The sequence below is a fragment of the Mus caroli genome, unplaced genomic scaffold (genome assembly GCF_978045245.1).
Source record: "Mus caroli unplaced genomic scaffold, Mus_caroli_1 scaffold_8, whole genome shotgun sequence".
NCBI lineage: Eukaryota > Metazoa > Chordata > Mammalia > Rodentia > Muridae > Mus > Mus caroli.
In genome coordinates this window covers 97,969,913-97,992,720 of record NW_028227263.1, presented here as the reverse complement: position 1 = coordinate 97,992,720, position 22,808 = coordinate 97,969,913, and the positions used below count along the sequence as shown (strand labels likewise).

The 22,808-nt window shown below is 48.3% G+C and overlaps 1 protein-coding gene across 4 annotated transcripts in view; it reads left to right on the top strand.

The window, feature by feature from the left end:
• The first annotated feature begins 17,486 nt into the window (after positions 1 to 17,486).
• The window catches only part of Nav2 (neuron navigator 2), a 373,079-nt gene continuing 367,757 nt past the window's right edge, over positions 17,487 to 22,808 (top strand). For 2 of the 4 annotated variants that reach the window (XM_085841707.1, XM_085841706.1), the window contains exon 1: positions 17,487 to 18,507. In XM_085841707.1, coding sequence (XP_085697833.1) covers positions 18,250 to 18,507 — 258 coding nt within the window. In that variant the 5' untranslated portion in view covers positions 17,487 to 18,249. The remainder of the gene's footprint in view (positions 18,508 to 22,808) is intronic. The other 2 variants (XM_085841708.1, XM_021168571.3) reach the window with 1 other exon arrangement.

Here is a 22,808-nt window from a genome sequence, read left to right as displayed (position 1 = left end):
GGGGGGGGAGTTGGGTTGATTTTTTTTTTCCCCTTGTGGGTTACCATCTGAGTTCTTTCAGAGAGCACCGGATGCCCTACTTTATTTCCCATTGATCTAACTAATGCAAAGCTAGCACTCTGCCCTTTTTGTTGAACTCCTTATATTCTCTAAACAAATGGTTCCTTCTATAGGGCCTTCTAGAAAACCCAGCCAAGAGAAAAGGCAAGGCACTGTGTGACTCTGAGAGTCAGGGCATGGCCTGCTCCGCCTTTCTCCCACACATATAAATAGTGTCCTAGTTTTTGACAGCCTAATTGAACATCAGTCACAGGAGGAGGAGGGAGAGGAGGAGAAGGAGGAAGAGGAGGAGGAGGAGGAGGAGGAAAAAGAGGAGGAGGGAGAGGAGGAGCCATTTTTGTCCCAGCACTGTGGGTAGATGTGTTTCCATCTGGAATGTGGGGCCAGATTTGAGAAAGTGTCTATCCACTGTAAGTCTGAACCTCACATGAGCACTGTACTTGGACAGGCAAAAACTGAGAAACCCAGACATCTGGACGCTGAGTTACCACAGTTCTATCCCTGAATAGAGACCCTTTCTCTTCTGTATGTGACATGTCTCCTGTAGTTTGTTCGGGATTCACTATGGGGTGTCTACTTTATTCTTGTAGAAGTATTTCATGACCATCATGGTTGGTGGATTTCAAAAGAATCTGGCTCTTGATTGTGGCTGGTGGCTGGCTTTGGGGAAGGAAATCACTCACCCTTTAGTCTTATGAATAAATAGAATTGTACATTCATTTAAAAGCTTTTTTCCAAGCTGCTGAATTTGTTCCAGGTGTTGTGCTATTAAGCACCAGGAACCCAAGGTGCAGGTCACATTTGCATGCCTCTTAGTGACTCCGTTTGACTCAATGGTTCCTAACCCTGGCTGCGCAGCGCAAGGCCTAGAAGCTTTTGGTAAAGTACTCCCCATAGAGCTATCTCAGCCTCTGATGTTGTGACTTGGTGCTGTGGTCTACTGTGTGTTGAACTTCATCCATAGCTGTCCTATGGACCCACGGGGCACAGGCTCGACATATCTCCGACCTTATACCCATTTTCTTCTGTAGAACTCATACTAGCCCTATAAGCTGTAGGTATACAGGTATCCATATGTGTCTGTGGAGAGCTGTATTGTGCCTATTTCGGTGATGAGGAAACTGAGGTTGGTTTGGTTTGGATTGGTTACATCGTTTGCCCAAGATTATACTGCCTTGCAGAAACAGAAGAGGACCAGGACAACCTCTGACCTGTTTTGCCTCTGCATGTGGAGAGGCATGAGAGTGGGGTGGTGCATATAGAGATGGCTGGAGTAGGCAGCAAAAGAGAGACTGGAGAGGGGAAGCTGAAGAGGGGGCAGTGGCAGGGAAGAAGACCCTTGGAACCTCAGAACTGAAGAATGGGTTTATTCAGTAGAAAGGCAGGGTGGCTTTTACTTTTGACAACTAAAGAGAGAAAACATTTCCTAAGGATACATTTCGACACAACAAAAAGTAGGTCAGTGTCTTCATCAGGACACTAAAGGCACAAGCACTAGGATGACAATGGTCTCTGACAGCGGCTCCTCCTTGCCTAGGAAGGAGGAGTGTAAAGGTCCCCTGTTCCTTTTCCCATAAGTGCAACATATTTGGGGCAACTCCAGGGTCAGCTATGAAGCAGCTGTCTCTATGCTCTCATCCAAAAGCTGCCTTGTCCTCCTGCTCACCTGAACCCTTTCTTGTTTACCAGGACGCCAAAACCTTCAACTGCTCAGCTCAGGCCAGCACAGCACAGCACAGCACAGCACAGCACAGCACAGCACAGGGTGAGCCCTAGCAGGAGCTCTATCCATGAGTGAACACAGAAAAGCTAACAGCTGCCTAAGAGGCAGTGGGTATGTATAATAGGATAATATATAGTATGAAATAGAATAGTATAGGGTAAGATAGGTATAATATAGGATAGTATATGTATAATAGAATAATATATAGTGATATACAATATAGTATATGTATAATATATAGGATAGGATAGATAATATATTATAGCATATGTAAATAGTATCAAATATGGTAATGTATAAGTACAAATGTAGTAATGTAGTATATGTACATTAGTATAATATATAGTAGAGTATACATATAATAGCATAATATATAATATGATATAGGCTTGTTTTAGGAAGAGGGAATGGGACTAACTAGATGGCTCAGTGGTAAAGGCGCTTGCCATCAAACCTCATGACCGAGTTTAATACCTGGGACCCATATAATAGAGATGTTCAACTACCATTGATTGTCCTTTGGCCTCCATACTTGCCTTGTGGCATATGTGTATACGTGTATACACACATACAATAGATAAAACAAATAGATAGATAGATAGATAGATAGATAGATAGATAGATACATAGATACATAGATACATAGATACATAGATACATAGATACATGCAAAATAAATAAGTAGGCATGGTGAATGTCTTTAATCTGATCACCCAGAAGGCAGAAGCAGGTAAATTTCTATGCATTAGGGGACAGCCTGGTCTATACAGTGAGTTCCAGGAGAGCCAGGCCTACATTATGAGACCCTGGCTCAGACTGTGGGGAGACCAAGAATGGTATTCACAGGCATCTAGAAATGTGTTTAAGGACTTTAGTAACCGGCAGCTGATGCTATTCCTGGTTCACTGTCATTAGAATAGTCTACAAGAGCCCAGGTTGAGAGCAGTTGACTTCCCAGTTTCCCTCAATGGAGGAGGGGTAGAGATCAAAAGGAACCCATGTGCTCCTTGGGTGCCTGCCATAAATGCACTTGTTTTTTAAATCTGGTTTCTTGGGGCGGGGGGTTGTTGTTGTTTTGTTTGTTTGTTTGTTTGTTTGTTTGAAACAGCATCTGTCACTGGCCTGGAATTTATCAATTAGGCTGGCTAGCTAGTGAACCCCAAGAATCCACCAGTTTCCACATGCCCACTCTTGGGATTACAAAGTAAGCAACACTATGCCTAGGTCTCTTACATGGGTTCTGGGAATCGAACTTATGTCATTGTGATTGCATGTTATCAACAGAGATCTCTCCTCAGCCCAACCCCTACCCCTTATTTTTGCTTTTTTTTTTTTTTTAAAGACAGGGTCTCTCTACATAGCCCTGGGTCTCCTTGTGCTGGAGACAGAGCAAATCTCTGCCCTCATCAACACGGGCATTGATGGTCAGAGTGGGGCCTCAGAGGGGGCCCTGGCTAGCTACTCTTGTTCAAGTTGTCCTTCAGCTGATGGCAACACATTATAGATCACAATATCATGTCACAATGTCAGAAGTTCAGATGACCCCATCAGGAGTACTTGGACAGACACACAAAACTGAGAAACCCAGCCATCCAAATGCTGAGTTATCCCAGCTGTGTACATGAGTGGAGCATCCTTCTCTTCTGTGTGTGACATGTCTCCTGGAGTTTGTTCAGGAGCCACTATAGGGTGTCTACTTTATTCTTGGAGAATGATCTCATGGCCAGTGTGGTTAGTAGATTTTGGAAGAATTTGCCTCTTGATAGTGGCTGATGACGGGCTCTGGGGAAGGGAATCACTCATCCCTTAATCTTATGAATAAATAGACTTGTACATTCATTCAAAAGCCTTTTCCAGGACCAGGCTGGCTTTGAACTCACAGAGATCTGCCTGCCTCTGCCTCTCAAGTTCAAGTGTTCAACCCCCTCTCCTTTTTTTAACAGGTGAGAAAACTGAGGCCTGGAAAGGGTTGATCATTAGCTTTCCCAGGGCTACCTGGAACTTGAACAGTGGCATCAAAGCAGGAGCTACCTCCACCAGTTAATGTGGTTCCTGACACCTACAGAGGTGACAAGTCCAACTCCAGACTGTCTGTGGCCACCCTTGGCCTTTGCTCTAATTTTCTCCCTCTGTAAGCAGTGGCACAAGTGTGACCTTTCTGGTTGTGTGCATGAGTAAGCTATCAGTCCCGAGTGCTGAAAAGCACTCCCCAGGTGCCAAGCCCTGGCTCTCTCCGAATTTCAACACCTCAGTTGGCCTGCTTTCCCAACAGCTGCAAGCTGCATGCAGACAGTGTGCATGTGTGCATGTATATGCATGCACGGGGTGGGGGTGGGGAGAAGAAAGGGAAGAAGGAGCAGGAGAACACAGAAGATCCCAGATGTCCTTGAGTCTCTTTCCATAAGGGAGCCTGTGCCTTGGTTGCCTGGCCCATGAAGATGGCAGAAACGCTCCCAGGTCATGGGGGCCCTTCTTGCCATTGGCTGAAGGACAACCTTGAACAAGGGTAGCCCGCCAGGCCCAGCTCTGAGACCCAGCTCTGACTATCAACGTCTGTGTTGACAATAGTAGAGATTTGCTCGGTCTTCAGTAAATCGGCAGCATAGCTGGGTGCTCAGCTTCGGGTCGGGGATGTAGTGTGCAGCATCAGGAAGAAACATAGACAGTGGGATCAGACAACTTTGAATCCCAGTCCTCTGCTTCCTGACTGTGTAACTGTCAGCAAACGATCTCTTTATCCACAGTGTAAGGCTCTCCTTTGTGGACTGCTCTTGTTTAATCTCTCCTCCAGACCCTAAGAAGTGCATCTCACTGATGGCATAGTGACTAACTAAGACCCAGGGCTGTCGTATCTCAACCTAGCATGCTTTCTGTTGCTGGGATAAAACACTCTAACCAAAAGAAACTTGGATGAAAGGGCCTATTTCCTCTTAGACTTGCAGGTTAACAGTCCACCACTGAGAGAAGCCAGGGCAGGCACTCAAAGCAGGTACCTGAAACAAAAGCCATGGAGGGAAGCTGCCTTCCTGGCTTGCTTACTGGCTCCTTCTGCTTGCTTTTTATGTAGTCTAGGACCACCTGCATGCAGACAGTACTGCCCACAGAGGGCCGGGCCCTACAAGGACAATTAACTTATCAATGGCCATTAGTCAATCTGAGCTAGGGGACTCTCTAATGCCCCTCCCTGGGACTGTAGGTTTGGGTCAAGCTGACCATAAGAACTAACTGGCACACATCCCCAGGTCATTCCAGCAGTTGAACATCTGTGCACACCTGTGGTACTCCCATCACTCCCCTAAATGACTTCCAGAGAAGTACTCCAGACTCCACCAGTGCCGTGACCCCATAGGTAAGAGGCACAACTGTAGGACTAGGGACCAACCCTCTTCCCTGACCTGTGCAAACCTCTTACCCACCCTCATCATACTGGCAGGCAGAAGGGCAAGGCCCATTTCTGCCTGCGTTCCACCCTACAGTCCCTACCCTATTTGTCATTTTTGTAGAGAGGCCTCAGCTGCTGCCACACTCTGAAGAGATCTGAGATCTTTATCTGCTAATAGAACATTTCCCTCGATTAGTGATTACACAGTCATTAATGTGTTTACACAATTTCTGTCTGTTTCCTTGGTTGTAAACTCCCCGAGGAAAGATCCTTGTGGAGCTAGAAGGGGGCAGGGGGAGAGGGGGCTGGCAGGCTTATTCACCGCTCTCCTGGAGGACCCGGATTCAACTCCTAGCACCCACAAGGTAGCTCACAACCACCCATAACTCCAGTTCTGGGGCATCTGATGCCCTCTTCTGACTTCCTTAGGCACTAGGCATGCACACAGTACTCGTGCATGCAAGCAAAACATTAACACATAAAGTTAATAAATCTAAAACAAACAAGAGAACTTTGATTTTGTTGCAGTGATGAACATGTCGCCCACATTTGCTCACGCTAAGTTGATAATCTCAGTCGATGAATCTGAAAGTTTCTAGATTCATCCTTGCTGTCACCTCGTTATCATAAACACTCAGGATAACTCCGTGAAACAGTAGCGTTTGTCCCCATTTTGTTGATGAAGAAACTGAGCATCCCAGAAGTGAGGTGACTTTGATGAAGCTGTGAGAGGCGAAGTCAGGGTTCACTTAGAACTCTGCCTATTTGTAAGGTTTCTCTTCCAGGTTCCTGCAGAGGGAGACCCAGATGGGACCAACAGTCAAGGGCAAAGTACCCAAGGTAAGGCGAACGTTGAGAGAGCCACGGAAAAGGATGCTTTTAGCCTCTTCAATAGCTCATCAGGAAGAGCCTGGCTGGCCAGTAGCCTTGGAAGCTGGATGCTACCTCTTCAATCCCTCTTCTGGCTCATATATGAGGATAAAACCTGACAGGCAGGAGATCCTGAGTGCCCACTCCCCATTCCTGGCTTGCAAAAATGGTCTTCGGAGGCTGCCTGTCAGTGCTTGGTGGCCGGCCTGAGGGAGGCCAACTTCCAGGCTGCCTGGGAGGGAGAAAACTCAGACCAATCCATCTGTGAACTCTGAACATTCTTGTGCCACGTGGAGCTGTAAGAACGCCGCCAGACTGATTTTTTGGGGAGAAACAATTTAATGCTAACATGCCCACCCTCGTCTGTAAAACAATGTCTGTCTAAGCCAAAATATAAAAGACAGGCCGAGTGTGTTTGCTCTTTCCCCCCCGTCAAGCTCCAGGATTTTATTTGTCTTAGGTTTGGAAAGGGAGCGGAAATCAGCGCAGCTGTTTGTGATCTTGAATCTTCACACAGCTTGAGCCGATCTTGGAGTGCAAAGATCTTCATGGGTGTCTCTGTTTTGTTGACAAGTTTTAGACTAGCCTGGAACTTGGCCAAGGGCAGTGGTAACAACTCCTTTCCACATATGCCCCGTTATCTCGGGCATTCTGGCCTCGCCACCCTTGCCCTTATCTCTCTCATGTGGCCAGCATCCTTGAGGTCACAGGCAATTCTTTCTAGAGAGACTAGAATTATTTCTAGTGCCTCTCTGTTCAAGGGTAGCCCTGGAACTTCTGAAGAGAATGATTCTGTTAGGGCCAAGCCTGATAGTGTCTGTGTGTATCAACTGGGGAGACTGCTGTAGGAAGGCTGGGAGTTTGAGGCCAGTCTGGACTACATAGTGAGACTTTGTTTCAAGAATAAAGATGAGGAAGAAGAAGGAAGAGAGGAGGAACAGGAGGAAGAAGAGGAGGATGACAAAAGGGGAGGAGGAAGAAAGAAAAAGAAAAATCGTTCCCAGAACCTCTTTCAGACAAGGCCTCTAGAACAAGTCTCCCCGTGTCTTTACAGAAACCTTATCAGTGACCTTGTTACACGGACAACTGCCACAGTGTTTTGTTGCTTTGCTTAATTTGGGTTGGGCAAAGTGGCTCCCTGAAAAGGCAGAGAGCAGAGGTGAGTCCAAGCCAGCTGGGCATGATCACCGAGGCCGACACTGGCACATAGGTTGGTTTAGAATAAGGGCTTGCTGAGTGTTCCTTAGATAAGTGAAAGCTTCGAACAAATATATTTGAAAAACACAGATAATCTCACTGGAAAGTACTTAAAAAATCACCCCATAACTCAGAGCCTTCGGAAGAGTGATATAAATAATAAATAACAGAGCCTTCACTCACATTTCAGAAGTAACCTCTTTATAATGACTGAATATAAGTCCTCCCTCTCTTTCCCTTCTCTTTATAAACATAATTATTCCCACATAAACAATCAGGCAATTTAGGCATTGCAAGTACTTTACTTATTACATAAGCTAATAGAACACAAGTAACAAGAGGAAGACTCTAGGATTTTAAATAAAGGAAGGAATCGCACAGTGCATTTCAAAACTCTAAATTTTTAAAAGTTACACTCTGCAGATGCCCCCTCCCCCCAGCAGGCCCTTCTGTCAGCATGGCTCTCCCCCAACAATTAACTTAACAAATCATTTCAGAGTCCTGTTGCTTGGGCTCCCTCAACGATCCCTAGAGGTCACACATTATCCTGCTCATGAGATGCAATGCTGGCCAATACTCCTGCCTGAGGTATAGTCAAAGGGTAGGCAGACAGGCTACCAGAAGGGCAGCAGTAACCAGACAGCAAGAGGAGGAAGAGGAGGAAGAGGAGGAGGAAGAGGAGGGAGTGGAGCCTGTTACCTCGTGAGCAGAGAGAACATAGCCACTGCAGGCTGCATGGTGCCACAGTGGCTGCCCTCAGTTACACAGGCTACTTCTGGCTGAGTGTCTTCTGTCTGGGAGCGAATCTCATCAGGAAGTAGCAGAATCCCTGGGGCTTTCCAGGTTGCTTTTTTAACACTAATTAAAATTATCCAGCTACTGCTTTCAATACTACTGCTCCCCTACTGTGAAATGTCATGAGAATAAAGCCTTTGTAGCATCTTTCTCCTTTTTAATAGCATATAATAATTGCACAAAATGATGGATTTCTCGGTGACATTTTCATTCATGTGTTGCACTAGTTACTTTTCTCATAGCTGTGACCAAAAAGCAACTTAAAGGGGAAGAGTTTTCTTTGGCCTGACAAAAAGCAGCTTAAAGGGGAGGAATTTCCATTGGCTCAGAGTTCAAGGGGGGCACAGTCCATCACTCAGGGAAGGCTTAGAAGCAAGAGAGTGTGGCAGCTGGGCACACTGGGTTTGAGGTCAGGAAGGAGAAAGAGAGATGGATGCTGGTACTCAGTTTGCTTTCTCCTAATGTAGTCTGGAGCTTCAGTCCATGCAATGGTGCAGCCCACATTTAGGGTGGGTCTTTCTTCTTCAACTAGTCTAGTCTAGAAAACCCTTTATGTACATGCCCAGAGACTTGTCTCCAAGATGATTCTAGAGACCATCAAACTGTCAATCAATATAAAGCATCCCAAGTGTACAATGTACTCTGCTCACACTCATGTCCTACTCCCCATTACACTCTCCATTTTGTTGTTTTGCCTTTGATGGTATTGGGAATTGAACCTGGGACCTCGCACTTGTTAGCAAGTACTCAGCCCTTGAGCTATGTCCCTATTTCACCACCAACCACTTTTACAGCAGCACTTGCCAGTATGTCTACACCTGGAAGACCTTTTAATCAGGACAATGTCTGGGCCATACTACAGAGTGGTCAACTTCCTTTATGCATGGTGGTACCTGGCAGCTCTCTCTCTCTCTCTCTCTCTCTCTCTCTCTCTCTCTCTCTCTCTCTCTCTCTCTCTCAATATTTAATTCACAGCACTGTCTTACTTAGGGTTTTACTGCTGTGAACAGATATCATGACCAAGGCAACTCTTATAAGGACAACATTTAATTGGGGCTGGCTTACAGGTTCAGTCCATTACCATCAAGGTGGGAGCATGGCAGGTTCCAGGCAGGCATGGTGCAGGAGGCACTGAGAGTTCTGCATCTTCATCTAAAGGCTGCTAGTGGAAGACTGGCATCTAGACAGCTAGGATAAGGGTTTTAAAGACCAAACTCACAGTGGCACACTGACTCCAACAAGGCCACACCTCCAAATAATGCCAGTCCTTGGGCTTGGCATACTCAAACCACCGCAAGGACTGTCATGCATGGCCAAGGCTTCTTACTGAGAACAAGGAACAGCTGATCCCAAGTCACCTGAGGGTTTGTTTCAAATGTACAATCCAGAGTCAGAATTCTAGGCATGCTGGAAGGACATCGGGCCTACTCCTTTAACACTCTCCAGTGACTGTCAGGCTTCATATTTAAAGAACCTGGCCCATATCTTTACCCTTCATTGAACAGCAGCAAAAAGCTCCTTTCCAGAGGCGGAGCATCTCTCACAGCACCCTTGCTTGGTGCTCATTTCTTGTCTTACCTTTAAGACTGCTGCCCTTGGGTTGGAGAGAGAGAGTGGGAGTTAAGAGCCCTGTCTACTCTTTCAGAGGACTCCAGTTCAATTCCCAGCATCCACTTAGTGGCTCATACATTTCATGGAATCTGACAAGTTCTTCTGGCTTCCGTGAGCATCAGACACACAGATGGTACATAGATATACATGCAAGCAAAATCACCCAGACACGTAAAATAAAATTAAATGGAATTTTTTAAATAATAAGGACTCTGTCTTTTACAGTCTGGGTAGTTACTTGAACTTCTAGTCTAATTTTTCAGCTGCAGGGTGCTTTGGGAACTGTTCGATGTAAGGGCGCACCATGAGGGCACATATTAGGGGCAGGGCATTGTGGGCTTGCCTTTAATGTTGGCATCCATGGTTATACCTCCTTAGTATACTTCCTGGTGTTCAGAGTTCAAGCACTTGGGCTTCAATCTATTCCACTAGCTGTGGTGTCTCAGGGGAGATGCTAGAGCATCTCTGGGCCTGTTTCCTCTTCTATAAATGAAAATAGCAAAAAAAAAAAAAAATAGCAATTGTTCATGCCACAGGGACGGTGGGGAAAATCAGAGATAATATGCGTAAGGTGCTGACTGTGGTCCCAGGCATGGAGTAAAGACCAGGGTCACAGATAGTTCTTATCAATATCAGCATCACTAACGGGGCCACTCTGGTTGTAGAGACTGATGTATGGGAAGAATGGACAGTGTAAAAGAAGGAGCAACTTGCCAAAAGACCAGTTTGAGGGTTAGGGAGGGGCATAGCTCACATGCTAGAGTGCTTGCCTAGTCTGCATGAAGCTCTGGGTTTGATCCCCCCATGTCACATGAAAACTGGTGGGGATGATGGACCCCTGCCATCTCATACCTTGGAGGTGGAGGCAGGAAAATCAGAAGTTCAAGACCATCTTCAGCTGCAGAGTGAGTTCAAAGCCACCCTGGGCTACATGAGACCCTAGGTCAACAAAAGAACAACAGCAAAACAAAACAAAACAACAACAACAAAACAACCAAACCACCAACAACAACAACAGCAACAATATAAAAGCAGTTTGAAACTGATTTAACTAGATCTCTCAATTGATTATATGTTCTTTTTCTTATCTGTAAGAATGACTTTTTAAAAGGCACGTGGGAAATTAGAACTTAAAAAGCAGCAAAAAAGCTCATAGGTGGGATCGACCCAGATATTGACCAATTAGATGCATCCTTCTTCACCTGTAGGTGGGATCAACCCAGATCCAGACCAATTAGACTCTCCCTTCTTCACCTGTAGATGGGATCGACCCAGATCCGGATCAATTAGACTCTTCCTTCTTCACCTTGGCTTCCTGAGCAGCCTTTGAGTGCAGCCTCAGCTATTGCCAAGTCCTGGCATCCCTGATCCAGAATTCCTGTTCCCATCAGACGCGGGCTGTTCTTGGGTCTGTTTCTTTTCCTCTGTCCTTATCCTTCTGCTCCTAAACAAACCCAGATTCCACATATGGATCTTTGTTTATAGTTCTCTTTAATTTGTTTTAAATTAGCTTACAAAATAACAGTTTTCCTTAAGGCACTCACATGTATGTCGGTTATAGTCTCCCCAAGATGGAAGGGAAAAATCTAGTCACTCAAGAGTAACAGTTCAGGACAGGCTTCACTTTGTCATGTGGGACAAAGGATGTGAGCTACAGGCTTCATCTCCAGCCTGTGTCACTACTGACAGGGCACAGACTTTCAAAGGTGGGGGCCTGCTGAAAGGGAGTCAGGTCACAGAAGAGGCTGGGACATTAGCCTCTTTCTGTCATTGCTTCTTGGTCACTGTGACTGGCGTTGGCCCTCCACGCTTTGTGTGGTGATGTTCTGTGCTACCCTAAACCCAAAGCACCGGGGCCAAGGTACCACGGATAGAAACCATGAGCTGAAACAACCTTTTCCTTTAAGTTGCCTTGTCTCAAGTATTTGTCACAGTGACAGAATACTGGGAAACACTTTACATCACTTTGATTGGGAGTCCCCACTTTGCTCTGACTCCCTCCGTCCCCAAGGGCCCCTCCCATGAAATGTCAGAGAATAGAATTGTTCTTACTCAGGATTCACAAGAAAAGGTTTGACCCCTGTGGTCGAGGTCTCTCTTCAGATGTGCAGCCACTTGTCAGATGACAGGACCCTCAGTAGTCACTAAAGCCATGCACCCAGAGGCTTGCTCTTGAGCAGCCTGGATCCAGCGAATGTGCCATCTCCTGAGCTTGTGGTTCACCAGTGCTGGCATCCGGGAGGAAGCGGTTCGTGGTTTATATTCCCACTGGTGTGACTTGTTTAGACAGCCTTCTCCAGCCTACAAAGTAGCCACAGTCTATGTTTTCAGTAAGTTATGTTTCCTATGGTGATTATACTAATGCTTGTTTGCTTTTTGCCGCTGTTTCATCGAATGTGGGCTCTGTAGAAATTCTCTGTAGAGTGAAGCAAGATGCAAGGAATCTAACAAGCACCTTCTGAGATGTAGCAATGCAGCAGAGAGACCAAGATCTCTTAAGTAGAAACAAACAAAAACAAAAATATGTCTGCTACTCTTTTTATTATTGTTGTTGGAAAACTAACGGGCACGCCAGGTAACCCCATGACTAGATGGCCTTCCCTGTGTCCCGCACAGCATGGTTTACTTTGCATGGCTTCTACTGCAGCACTGGCTATGCTATGTATCCACTTCCCACTTTGTTTCCCTTACTAGATTGACAGGCAGCTCTCCCATCTCTTCCCTTGTGAGAAAGCAGTCCTCAGGCAAAAGGACACCAGCTCTACCTTTCCATACTCAGAGTCTAGGACACAGTGTTGAAATGGTTAATGACTGAGCCACCGATCAACCAATGCTTGGCTAGTTGTTTTGACTTTTAGTCAGGGCCTCACTGTTCATTCACACAATGCCAAGACCTGCAGGTGGGGGAATCTCAGTCTCTGGCTCTCAAAAACAACCCAGAGATACTGTGGTGTGCACTGATTTATAATCAGACCCCATGCTGGAAGGACACAAGAGATTAGAAGTCCGTTGGGTAGGGGAAGTGGATATTGCAAGAATTTTCTCCCAGGGGGAGGGAGGCAGCAATTAAGCAATGTCTACACCCTCTTTGTAATGTCCTAAGGTGAAAAAAATGGTTCAATTCCACCAGAGTTCATCCTGAGGACCCAGTGAGTTTATTACACTTACTTAGGGAACATGGGTGTGTGGTTATGGGCAGGAGCATTGAGACCTTAAATCAGCCACGACTGGAACATCTACACCCAGTACATGGTTGTGCAGACAGCGCTTCTTCTCTTCCCCTAGTCTTTCCAAGCTCATATAGTCTACCACTCCCCAGGGTCCCTGAGACCGAGTGCAAACCTAGGAAGTTGCAGATGACAGGCTGGGAGGCATGGCTGGATGCTCAGGTGAAGGTCCAATGACCCGCCCTACCCCACTTCCTTCAGTGAGTCTGCCAAGAGTTAACAAGCCCAGCTGTGATGATCATTTGCAAGCAGACACAGCTAGTCCCACAAGGATGACAGTTATTCGGCTCAGAGGACAGCACTGTCTAACTGTAGATAGAGAGGGTTTCCGAAGGTCTGGGGCTCCACAGTCCAGAACGAGCTCTTACCTCAGCTACTACTGAAAGTGAGTGTTCGTGCTATCTCTGGACACATATCCGAAATTGACACTTCATGACTTAGGAAATCGGGGAACTAGGGACAAGCTCACTTTCCCAAATAAACTAAATGCTTTTGGGGTGTTTTTTTTTTAATTTTACTCCCAAATAGACTCATGAAATATTTTACTTTGTACAACCTTTTAGGGCAGTGCACCATTTTCTTTCTCCTCTCTAACTGAGGGTCTGCAGGGGCAGCTGACTCTTGCATTTTCCCCATGACAGGCTGGAGTTTAAGATGTTTTTGGCTCTTTACAGGACTGTCTTCTTGGGAGGTCAGGCAGATGGAGTCTGTAATGCATGAAGGATGGGTTGATGGGGCTGGTCATGTACAGGTCATCGCTGAAGCCCCATCCCCACTTAGCTTAACAGTGGCTGATGTTGAGAATCATGGGGGGTGGGGGGGAGTTGCTGCTTCCTGATTGGAGAATGGGTCCTGCCCCCAGGGGACATCCGAACGCCAGTGGTCCGGAGAGCTTTGGTGGTAAGTTTCAAACAGGCCTATTGCTGACAGTTGGATGAGTTTGAAAGTTTAGAATCAGAGAACAAAGAAAGAAGCATTGTCAATGCTGGGTTTACAACTCGGCCTGTTTGGGGTTTGCATCTTCGTCTATACTTGTCAATGCTGGGTTTACAACTCGGCCTGTTTGGGGTTTGCATCTTCGTCTATACCGCATGTAATAAAAATGGACAAATGTGCTTTAAAATCATGAAATGTTCTTTTCAGAACAGCTTGCTGTTCTCTGAACTACTGACTCTTTTAGCTACCAGTGCTTGCTAATGACATTGATTTAAAGTTACTTTTTTTTTCATGTTAACATAGTATCCACATGGAAGCAGTATACTTGCAGAATATTTTTGTAACGGACCACAGTCTGATTTAAATAGGAAATGTTGTAATTATCTCATTTTGCTTCCCACTTGCTATTTTTCTCTCTTGTCTAGTTTGGAAGATACAGATTTTTAGTTTAAGTAGGAAAAGTGAAAAGGGGTGGGTGGTGGGGGGAAGGGAGATGAAACTGTTCCAGGAAGAACAGCTAAAATAGAAGCTGAAGGAAAAGGTGTGCGACTTCAGTTTAGAAACCAAAGACCTTAGAAGATTATATTATGAGTGGTTTGGAGTGTGCAAGTGCACAAGTGTGCAGATGGGTGTGAAACACCCACATTTCTGTTTTAACATGAGAGGGAACTTAGGTCCTCGTGCTTGTAGGACACTTTACCTATTGAGTGATCCCCTTAGTCTGCAAGTGCTTTTAATTCAAAGCAAAGAGTGTACTGTTTATTATATTTGCACATATTTGACCCTCTCAGAACCTCCCCCAACCCCTGCCACAATGGCTTTGGTGCCTATTTTAACTGGGAACTTTTTTTTTTTTTAATGGCAAACACACATTGTGGCCATCACCAGTTCCGTGTCTGTATCTGTGTCTGTGTCATACTTTACCAATGGACTGGGATGCTAGTTGGATGCACCCAGAGAATCTTTGCAGAAGTGTTGTGAAAGCCACTTAACTTCAGCTAGGCCTTGAGCTGTTACACCTCTGCTGACCGTGGCCTAACCTTACAGTTTACAGTAGGAATCTCCAGAGTCTCAGGCTAGGCATCCATCACCTGGGAGTTTATTTGGAAGACAGCATCTCAGCCTTTTGGAGACCTTGAAGACCTATTGAATTGGATTTTGCAGTTCTTATGCATATGAAGGCTTAGGAGATCCTGGAAGTACACTGAATGTACACGTTATTTGGCTAGAATTCTCAGCCTTAGTACACATCAAAACCCCCTGTTAAGCACTGTTTAAGACACAGATTGCCTTCACTCCCCCCTTACCCTCTGGGAAATTTCATTCAGTAGGATGGGATTGGGTGGAGTATATCAAAAAGTGTTACAGGTTTTCTGTGCTGCTCTGGGGACTAGATCTTGGACATCCTCTGTGCCTAAGCTCTGAGGATATTTGGGAATAGCTCCACAATCCCTAATAGGGATCATGACTGCCCTTCTACAACTCTTCAGGTAGCTGTGAGAATCAGAGTTCAAGGAGGAAAGTCCCACAACCCTTTCTCATGGCGTTCCTACTCAAAGGCAACCACACCACTCATCCATTCAGTAACAATCTGGGTAGCTTTTCAGTCCATAGCGTTCTGCTTGCTTCTGACAGAATCTCATGAAAGTCAAAATATGGCTCTTCCAAACATTTATTCCTTTAGAAGAGACTGCTCGGAACAATAAATATGTTAAATAAAACAAGATACTAGCATAGGAGATTGTCCAGATGGACGAGAGCAGAGTATACCATGTCAGGGACAAACTTGTGATTTAATTTCAGAGAGCAGGACGAAGAGCTAAACCAGGCTATGTGCATCTCCCCCCCAGCTAGGGTAGAAAGGGCCTACAAACAGGCTGGAAGATATAGGAGCAGGGAGTACCATGTCACATCTCAACACTCCAGGGGCTGTTTTAAAACTGAACTTTTACTTCAGTCTGGGCTCTTAGTTTAAGCTACTAACACAAAATGCTGTTGACAGGACAGCTTTAACAACTGTCTCTCTCTCCTAGGCCTAGAGGCTGGAGATCTGAGATCAGGCTGTAGCCATGGTCAGAGTCTTGTCAAGGGCTGTGGTTTCTGTGGATTCAGAGAGGCTGCCATTGCACTATCAGAAGGTATCTATCTTCATCCTGTCTCCTCTAACGTGGCACTGGTCCCATCATGAGGACCACTGGGTCACATGCTTACAACCTCCCAAAGGTTCCACTGCCTAAAACCTGTCGAGGATTGGGTATTTATTTACAGTATTTATTTACACTGAAGTCAGATTCTGGCAGATGCGGAGCGAGCAAACTGCCCACCACTGAGCAACATCTCCAGCTCCTTCTTATATTTTATTTGGACAAAGAGGATCATTAAATTGACCTCAACCTGGGATCCTCCTGCCTCAGCCTCTAAAGTAGCAGAAATTACAAGCTTACACCCCCATTCCTGGCCACATTAGAGTTTTGCCAGGTAAGTTTGAGAATAGCCGATATCATTAGGATGAGTGAAATTCAACCCTATGGATGTTACAACTTCAGGCTATAGGATAGGAATAAAGTGACAACATCTGTCCTAGACACAAAAAAGTGGCTTAAAGAGATGACAGTGGGACATACTCAGTGGGTTCATTAATAATAAAGACAGATTTTTTTTTCTGGTCCCTACACTACCAGACACTATCTCATTTAGCTGGGCAGTGCTTTTAGGGAAAAGTACTCAAACCTCCACTTGACTTGCATGAGACACAGTGTTAGGTCTATAAAGATGGAGGAACTTCCCAATTCAAATCCAAACTGATCTCTAAGGTGGGTGTCCTTGAAGATCAGCCCCGATGCAACCTGTCTGCACTTTCTATTTTCCCTTCAGTCCTCAGACCCTGAGTCAGAGAGAGAAAGGAATCCTCCAGCGATTCCAAGTGGAGGAACCTGTGGGCTTGGCATGTCCTAGGCGCAGCCTGCCAGGCAGGCCTTCATGAAACCATGAAACCAGGGCAGGTTTAGCTTCAGCCTGCCCGGGTCACCAAGCCACTCTAATTACAGTCTGTGGTAGGTGGCAAGGAGGAGCTGTCTTGGGGCGCGCAGCTTCCCCGGCCATTGTATCAGCCTATAAATACTTCAAATACTTAAGTGCAACGTGCAACCTTTGAATGTCGCAGAGGAAGCTGTTGGGACGCCCCTGAGCCCACCCGGAAAGAAGAAATGGCTGGAGTGTCCTTCAGGCAGGGGACAAGGAGACCCGCCCAGTCATTCCCAATGGAGGTGCAGAGAGGTTGGGGCGTGCCTCCGGAACCCGCAAACCGTTGAGAAGACCCGAGCGATTTGAAAAAGAAACCGATTTCCCCGACACATGCCAGGGGGTGGAGGGAGGCGGGAATCTGCAACCCAACGGCGTTTTCAAAGGCGGCTCCGGGGACGCAGGGGTGGCGGCCCGCGGGGAGGCGCGCGCCGGGGCCGTGCTGCAGAGCGGCCACCAGCTCGCTTTGTACTTGCGGCCAAGCGCGGCCCCAGAGTTTCAGCGGCGGCCCCGCGGAGTTGAGGCCACGCCCCCTTGCAGTGCGAGTCGCGACCGCGGATTGGTCCGCGGCTAACCAATAGGCGCGCGGGAACGGCCCGGGCTGTCAGCGCGCGCCGCAGCCGGTCCTCCCCTGCGTCCAACCCTGCAGCCCGCGCTGCCTTCCCCGGAGCTCAGCTTAGCGCAGCGCTGCCAGCCTGGCCAGCTGCGCGTCCCGGTGCCCGCGCTCTGCCACCACCGCCGTGCTGCGCTGGAGCGCACGGAGCATGGCCAGAGCCGCAGAAGCTCAGGTGTTTGGTGTTCGAGGGGCTTGTGAGCATCGGTGATCGGCTGTCACGCCCAGACAGACCTGTCTGCAGAGATCGCCCAGAGTCTGCCTAGGCGCGGGTGACACTGCGGCGCGTTTGCAGGGTGACAGCCGCCTCGCGGTTGATACGTCTTGGGCTCCGTGCGTCCTCCGTCTCCCCATCCTATGCTCTTTGCTCAAAGGTTTACACCCGTAGGCTCCAGAGCGCGACGTGTGCGTCCCCGTAGCCGGTGTCTCTTCCTAAGGAGCCTTCTCACTTCGGAGACGCAATGACAAGTTAATATGGGCGTCCACGCCTCGGTTTCCCAGGAGAAGAATTGCCAGAGGCAGCGGCCCCGGAGAACCCAGAGCTTCTGAACAGACCTCCCGCTGCGACATCCGCGCAGGTGGGACCTGCTGAGGGCAGTGACTAGCCCGCCACCCGGTAGGCGCACTCGCAGGATTTCCCCAGTTCCCCGACCCGGGGATTCTGTTTTTTGGGTTTTTTTTTTTTTCTTCCACTGTTGGTGGGCGCCTCGCGGGCCGAGGCCCGGCGCCTACTCGGCTGCCCGCGCTGCCTTTAGCGGTCGCCTCCGCCGCCGCTGCCAGGGACGTGCTGGGAAAGCCAAAGCCCCGGGAGAAGATGCCGGCCATCCTGGTAGCCTCCAAAATGAAATCGGGACTGCCCAAACCCGTGCACAGCGCCGCGCCTATCCTGCACGTGCCCCCGGCCCGGACTGGTCCTCAGCCCTGCTATCTTAAGTTGGGAAGCAAGGTGGAGGTGAGCAAGACGGCCTACACTAGCCAAATTCCCCTGAAATCCCAGGGGCTGCAGGAGCCGACGGGGGAGGGGCTCCCGTTGCTGAAGAGCAGCTCTCTGGAGAACGGGTTCGATACCCAGGTGAGCAGTGCTATGTGCTGGGGCACTATTACAGGGTGGGAGTGATGGATGATCCTTCATGGGGGAGGAGTACGGTTGCCTTGAGGAGAGGCTACCATAATGTGATTGGAGAGAGGAAGCAGACCCCTTATGCTGCCAGATTGGAAGGATAAATTGGTCAGTGGGTGTGGCCAGGAGGGGTTTAGCTGGCCAGGGTGCCAGAAGCTCTCCCGGGGAGCTCTGCAAAGCTAAGGGGTGCTGGCAGCCAGCTGCTTCTATGGGGCTGGAGCAGGTGTAGAGGTGCTTTCAAAAAAATGCATGCTGACATTGGAAATGTTAGGGCCATCATTGCCGAGCACTTGGCCCCAAGAGGACGGGTATCTGCTGCTGTGATGTGTGTCTATACTCAGGTTGTAACCCCAAGGGGTGGCCTGGTGCCTTGATGGGTTGAGTACTACCTGGCTCAGCTGTGAGATCTAGGACAAGGGATACTGAGTGGTTGCCCTGAACTTAACCCTCCTCCTAGCTTGAAGATGGCTGGTCTCTGCCCCATCATTAGGGAGAAGGGATTCTGGCCAGGTGCTGCCAACTGCTAGCTGCTACAGACTCCTAGTAACTGGGGTGGCTTGGCTGTCTCAGAATGGCTGCCGTAGCTAAGCCCCTCCTTCTTGGGTAGTCTATGCTGCCAGTGTTGGTATCTCTGGTGATTAGGGAGGTGATGGTGTGGGTAAGAGCATGGCTGAATGAGAAACGGTGACTTCTACCTTTCCTGGCAGAGCAAGCAATCCCCCTACTGGGCTGGGTGACAGGCCCTGGCCATGCAATCTCTTTTAAGGAAATCCTTAAGGGCCAATCAGTTTCTCTTGGACTCCTGCCTTCCCTGCCGCCTTCCCCCTCTTCTGGCAGGAGGGAGCAGGGCCATGCTGTATTTTCTTGGCTGCCAGTCAGCAGGGACTTTTAGGGACAGGCTGACCTGACTGTTGTGGCTGTCCCCAGTCAGGAGAGGAGAAGCTGGGAAGCCAGAAGGGGAGGCAGTCTTGAGTTGGTATAGGGCCAAGCAGCAACAGACCAGACGACCTTTTGGGCACCTACTTTCCCTGATCAGAGGTTAACGCTCAACACATTCCTAACCTTTCTGAGGGAGGAGCTGGGTCTAGAAGCTGCTCAGAGGCAGACTGTTGGAACTCAGAGCCGGAGAAGGCCCCCTCCCCACACAAGCTCTCGCACCCGCCCATCAGCGTGTCTCTCTTGATGCCGCACTTGCTAAACATTTTTGGAAGCTGACAGCCCTGACGGATGGTGTGTGGGAGGAAGGCAAGATTTCCTCCAGTGCTCCTGGGTCCTGGCTCTGCTAGGCCGTGTGCTCTGCTCTTTTTCTTAGAGCTACAGGCCTTGTCCAGAGGGCTCTGAAATGAGGGTGAGCACCAGGGTGCCTCCTTCCTCTGTCGGGGTGAAGTGGGTGGTGTTTTGGAACAGCGACTGAGAATGTGACACATGCCCTCGGGCCCGATGAGGAGGAACGTAGGAATGAAGGGAAGGCAGACGCTGGGCTCATTCATAGCCAGACTACTGCCTGCTAGTGCCCATTTGACCCTTCAGCTGAGTAACAGTGGCAGGGGATTACCGTGAGCAGGCTCTGAGAAGGTGACTCACCACTCTCTCCATTAAAAAAAATTTTTTTTTCACTCTTAGACATCTCCATGAGTGGCTAACTTGGCCCTACTCCCTGGAGGTGCTGTTTCCCTCTGTCCCCACCACCCCACATTCCACCTCTCTTACTCTCCACGGGCCCTCTGCATCACGAGGGTGGTTTGGATGGATGGCTCAGGAAACTGGCCACCTTCCAGTGGACAGCCCTGGCTTCCCAGCGGGCCCCTCTTTGCCAGCCCCTGAGTCTCCTAGGAGCTCTTCTATGTAGCATGCACTCATAGCCCCACCCTGACATCAAAGGGGCTTTGGCAAAAGGATTTGGCCTTCTTTGAACAGGGTATCCCCATGGTGACAGACAGTGCACATTCACCTTCCAGAAAGTCCCTCGATTATGGCTTGAGGACTGGGGCTGACTTAGCACCTGGTAATTTCCTGGTCCCAAACGTAATGTTTATCGTTACAAGACACTCAGGAAGTGATGAGCTCCATGGAGCCATTGCCTCTCTTTTATTTGGGGGATTTTGGGCATGAGACTGGCTGGGTTGCAGAGTGACTGACAGTCCAGGTTTTCAAGCTTTGGTTATCAGTGGTACCTTCTGCCTGACCTATGCTTAGCTCAGTAGCCTAGTCCATTAACTAACTACTCCCCTGGGCCTCAGTGCTTCCACCTGTAAAAAATGGGCACAGGAATTATGAGTATTATTATGAGAAAAACTTAGTATGCTTTACATGAGAAAAGGTGGGGCCTCTAAGAAGAGGCCAACCTGTTCACGAGCATTGACAGGCCTCTGACTCTGCCTGGCACAGTACGAGGCACTGTGGGAGGGGGGTGGGGAGTGGGGTGAGCTGTGGAATGCCTGGTGTGTTAGGTTCTCATTGGTCTCCACAGGAGCACTTAGAATAGGTGTGATGTATGTGTCCACATCCTACCATATGTCCTAAGATAACAAAGTAAAGAAGGCACCCTTGCCTTGTACTTCCTAGGTGTCAGGGATTGTTCTGGGTTTTTTGCACAAAATAACTCTCTTTTATTCTCTTAACAATCTGGTGAGATAAGTGTGATTATTACACATGAGGAAATGAAAGGTCAGTGGCCTCACGAGCAACAGAGTCAGTAGCATTCGAACTGGAACCCCTTAACTGTCATGCTAGACAGGGGCAGCCACAGCGGCTGCTGGTCAGTTCTAGACCTTGAGGCATCCCGACCACAGATGTCACCACTGATCCACGCTGTCCAGCGTGGCAGAGCAGATATCCCAGCTCAGTCAGGTGCCGGACCAGTGCCGTGTGTGTGCCCACTCTCCAGCATTGTCTCTCATGCTGCTGCAGAGCTGAGGACAAGAAAGACTTGGCAGCCTGGATCTTAGGCATGACGTCTGTTTCCAGCAGAGGGCAACACTGGGAGAGCTAAAGATGTGCTGGGCCTGAGGATTCAAGATGCTGGAAGGAAGGCTAGTAGCTCAAGGGCTGGAGAAGACCAGGGGGCTCACAGGGGAGGAAGGAGATGAGCTGGGCCCCAGCAGTGGACAAGAGTGCCCAGTGTGGGGGGAGTAGAGGAGGAGGAGGAAGAGGAAGAAGAAGAGGAGGAGGAGGGAGGAGGAGGAGAAGAACAAAGGAGAGGAGGCTGAGCTACCCTGTGCAGTGCAGAGCCCAAGTGGATGCTCCCTCGTACATGTTCTACGTTGAGTGTTTTCCATTTTAGGTCAGGGTATGAGAAAGCGCAGAGGTTTGGCAGTGGATGTTCATGTTGGCTTCTGTCGGAGGGTACCTGAGAAGCTGTGGAGCCAGTGGCGTCTCCTTCAGGACCTGGCTCAGAACTGACCCTTGGGAAGCAACACAGATGACTGTCCTTAGCGTGGGCTTCCGGGGGGTTGTCATGGTAGTTATGGAGCAAAGCGTTCTTGTTTTTGTCTTTTGAGACAGGGTCTCTCACTCTGTAGACCTGGCTGGCCTTGAACTCACAGTGACCCACCTACTTCTGCCTTGGTAGTGCTGGGATGAAGGGTGAAGGGCACGTCTGTTTCGGTTTACTCGTTGACTTATCAGTCATCTGCTCTTCCCCACCATCAATGACTTGCAAGCCAACAGCTGTTAGAGGCGGTCAGCCTTTGCCTCCTCTCCTGGAGCCTCCGACAGACCCGCAGCTCACTCTCAACCTCCAGCAGAAGCTGCTCTGCCTCAGTCAGGTCCCTCTGACCCTCTTCCTGCTACTGTGCCGCCTGGGCCTTCTTGAGAAGACATGTGTTCTGGTCTCTCATGTGTTGTGAACTAGGACCACATGTAAGTGATCATTTTAGACACACGCTCTGCGTTAGACTACAAGGCTCTGGCCAGTCTTCAGGCAAAGACCTCTTGGGGTAAGGACAGGGTTAGCCTTTTTTTTTTTTTTTTAAGAAGCAGTTGTAGGGGGAAGAGATGACTCACATAATACTTTGATATTTCCTGTTTTTAGGAGCTCGTGTTCAGCCTGCAACTTATTTCTTAAAAAAAAAAAAAATAATTAGAAGTGATTGAAATCCTGTGTGCGCGTTTTTTAGATGTTTAAAAAGAAAGCGTGGGTGAGGCCCCTGGGAAAAGCCCAGCTCCAAGCTTACAACCTGTTGCAGCTTTGCCCCACTGTGTTTTGATTAGAAGGCTTGCTTCGTCATCAGAGCTGATTGTGGATTTGATTA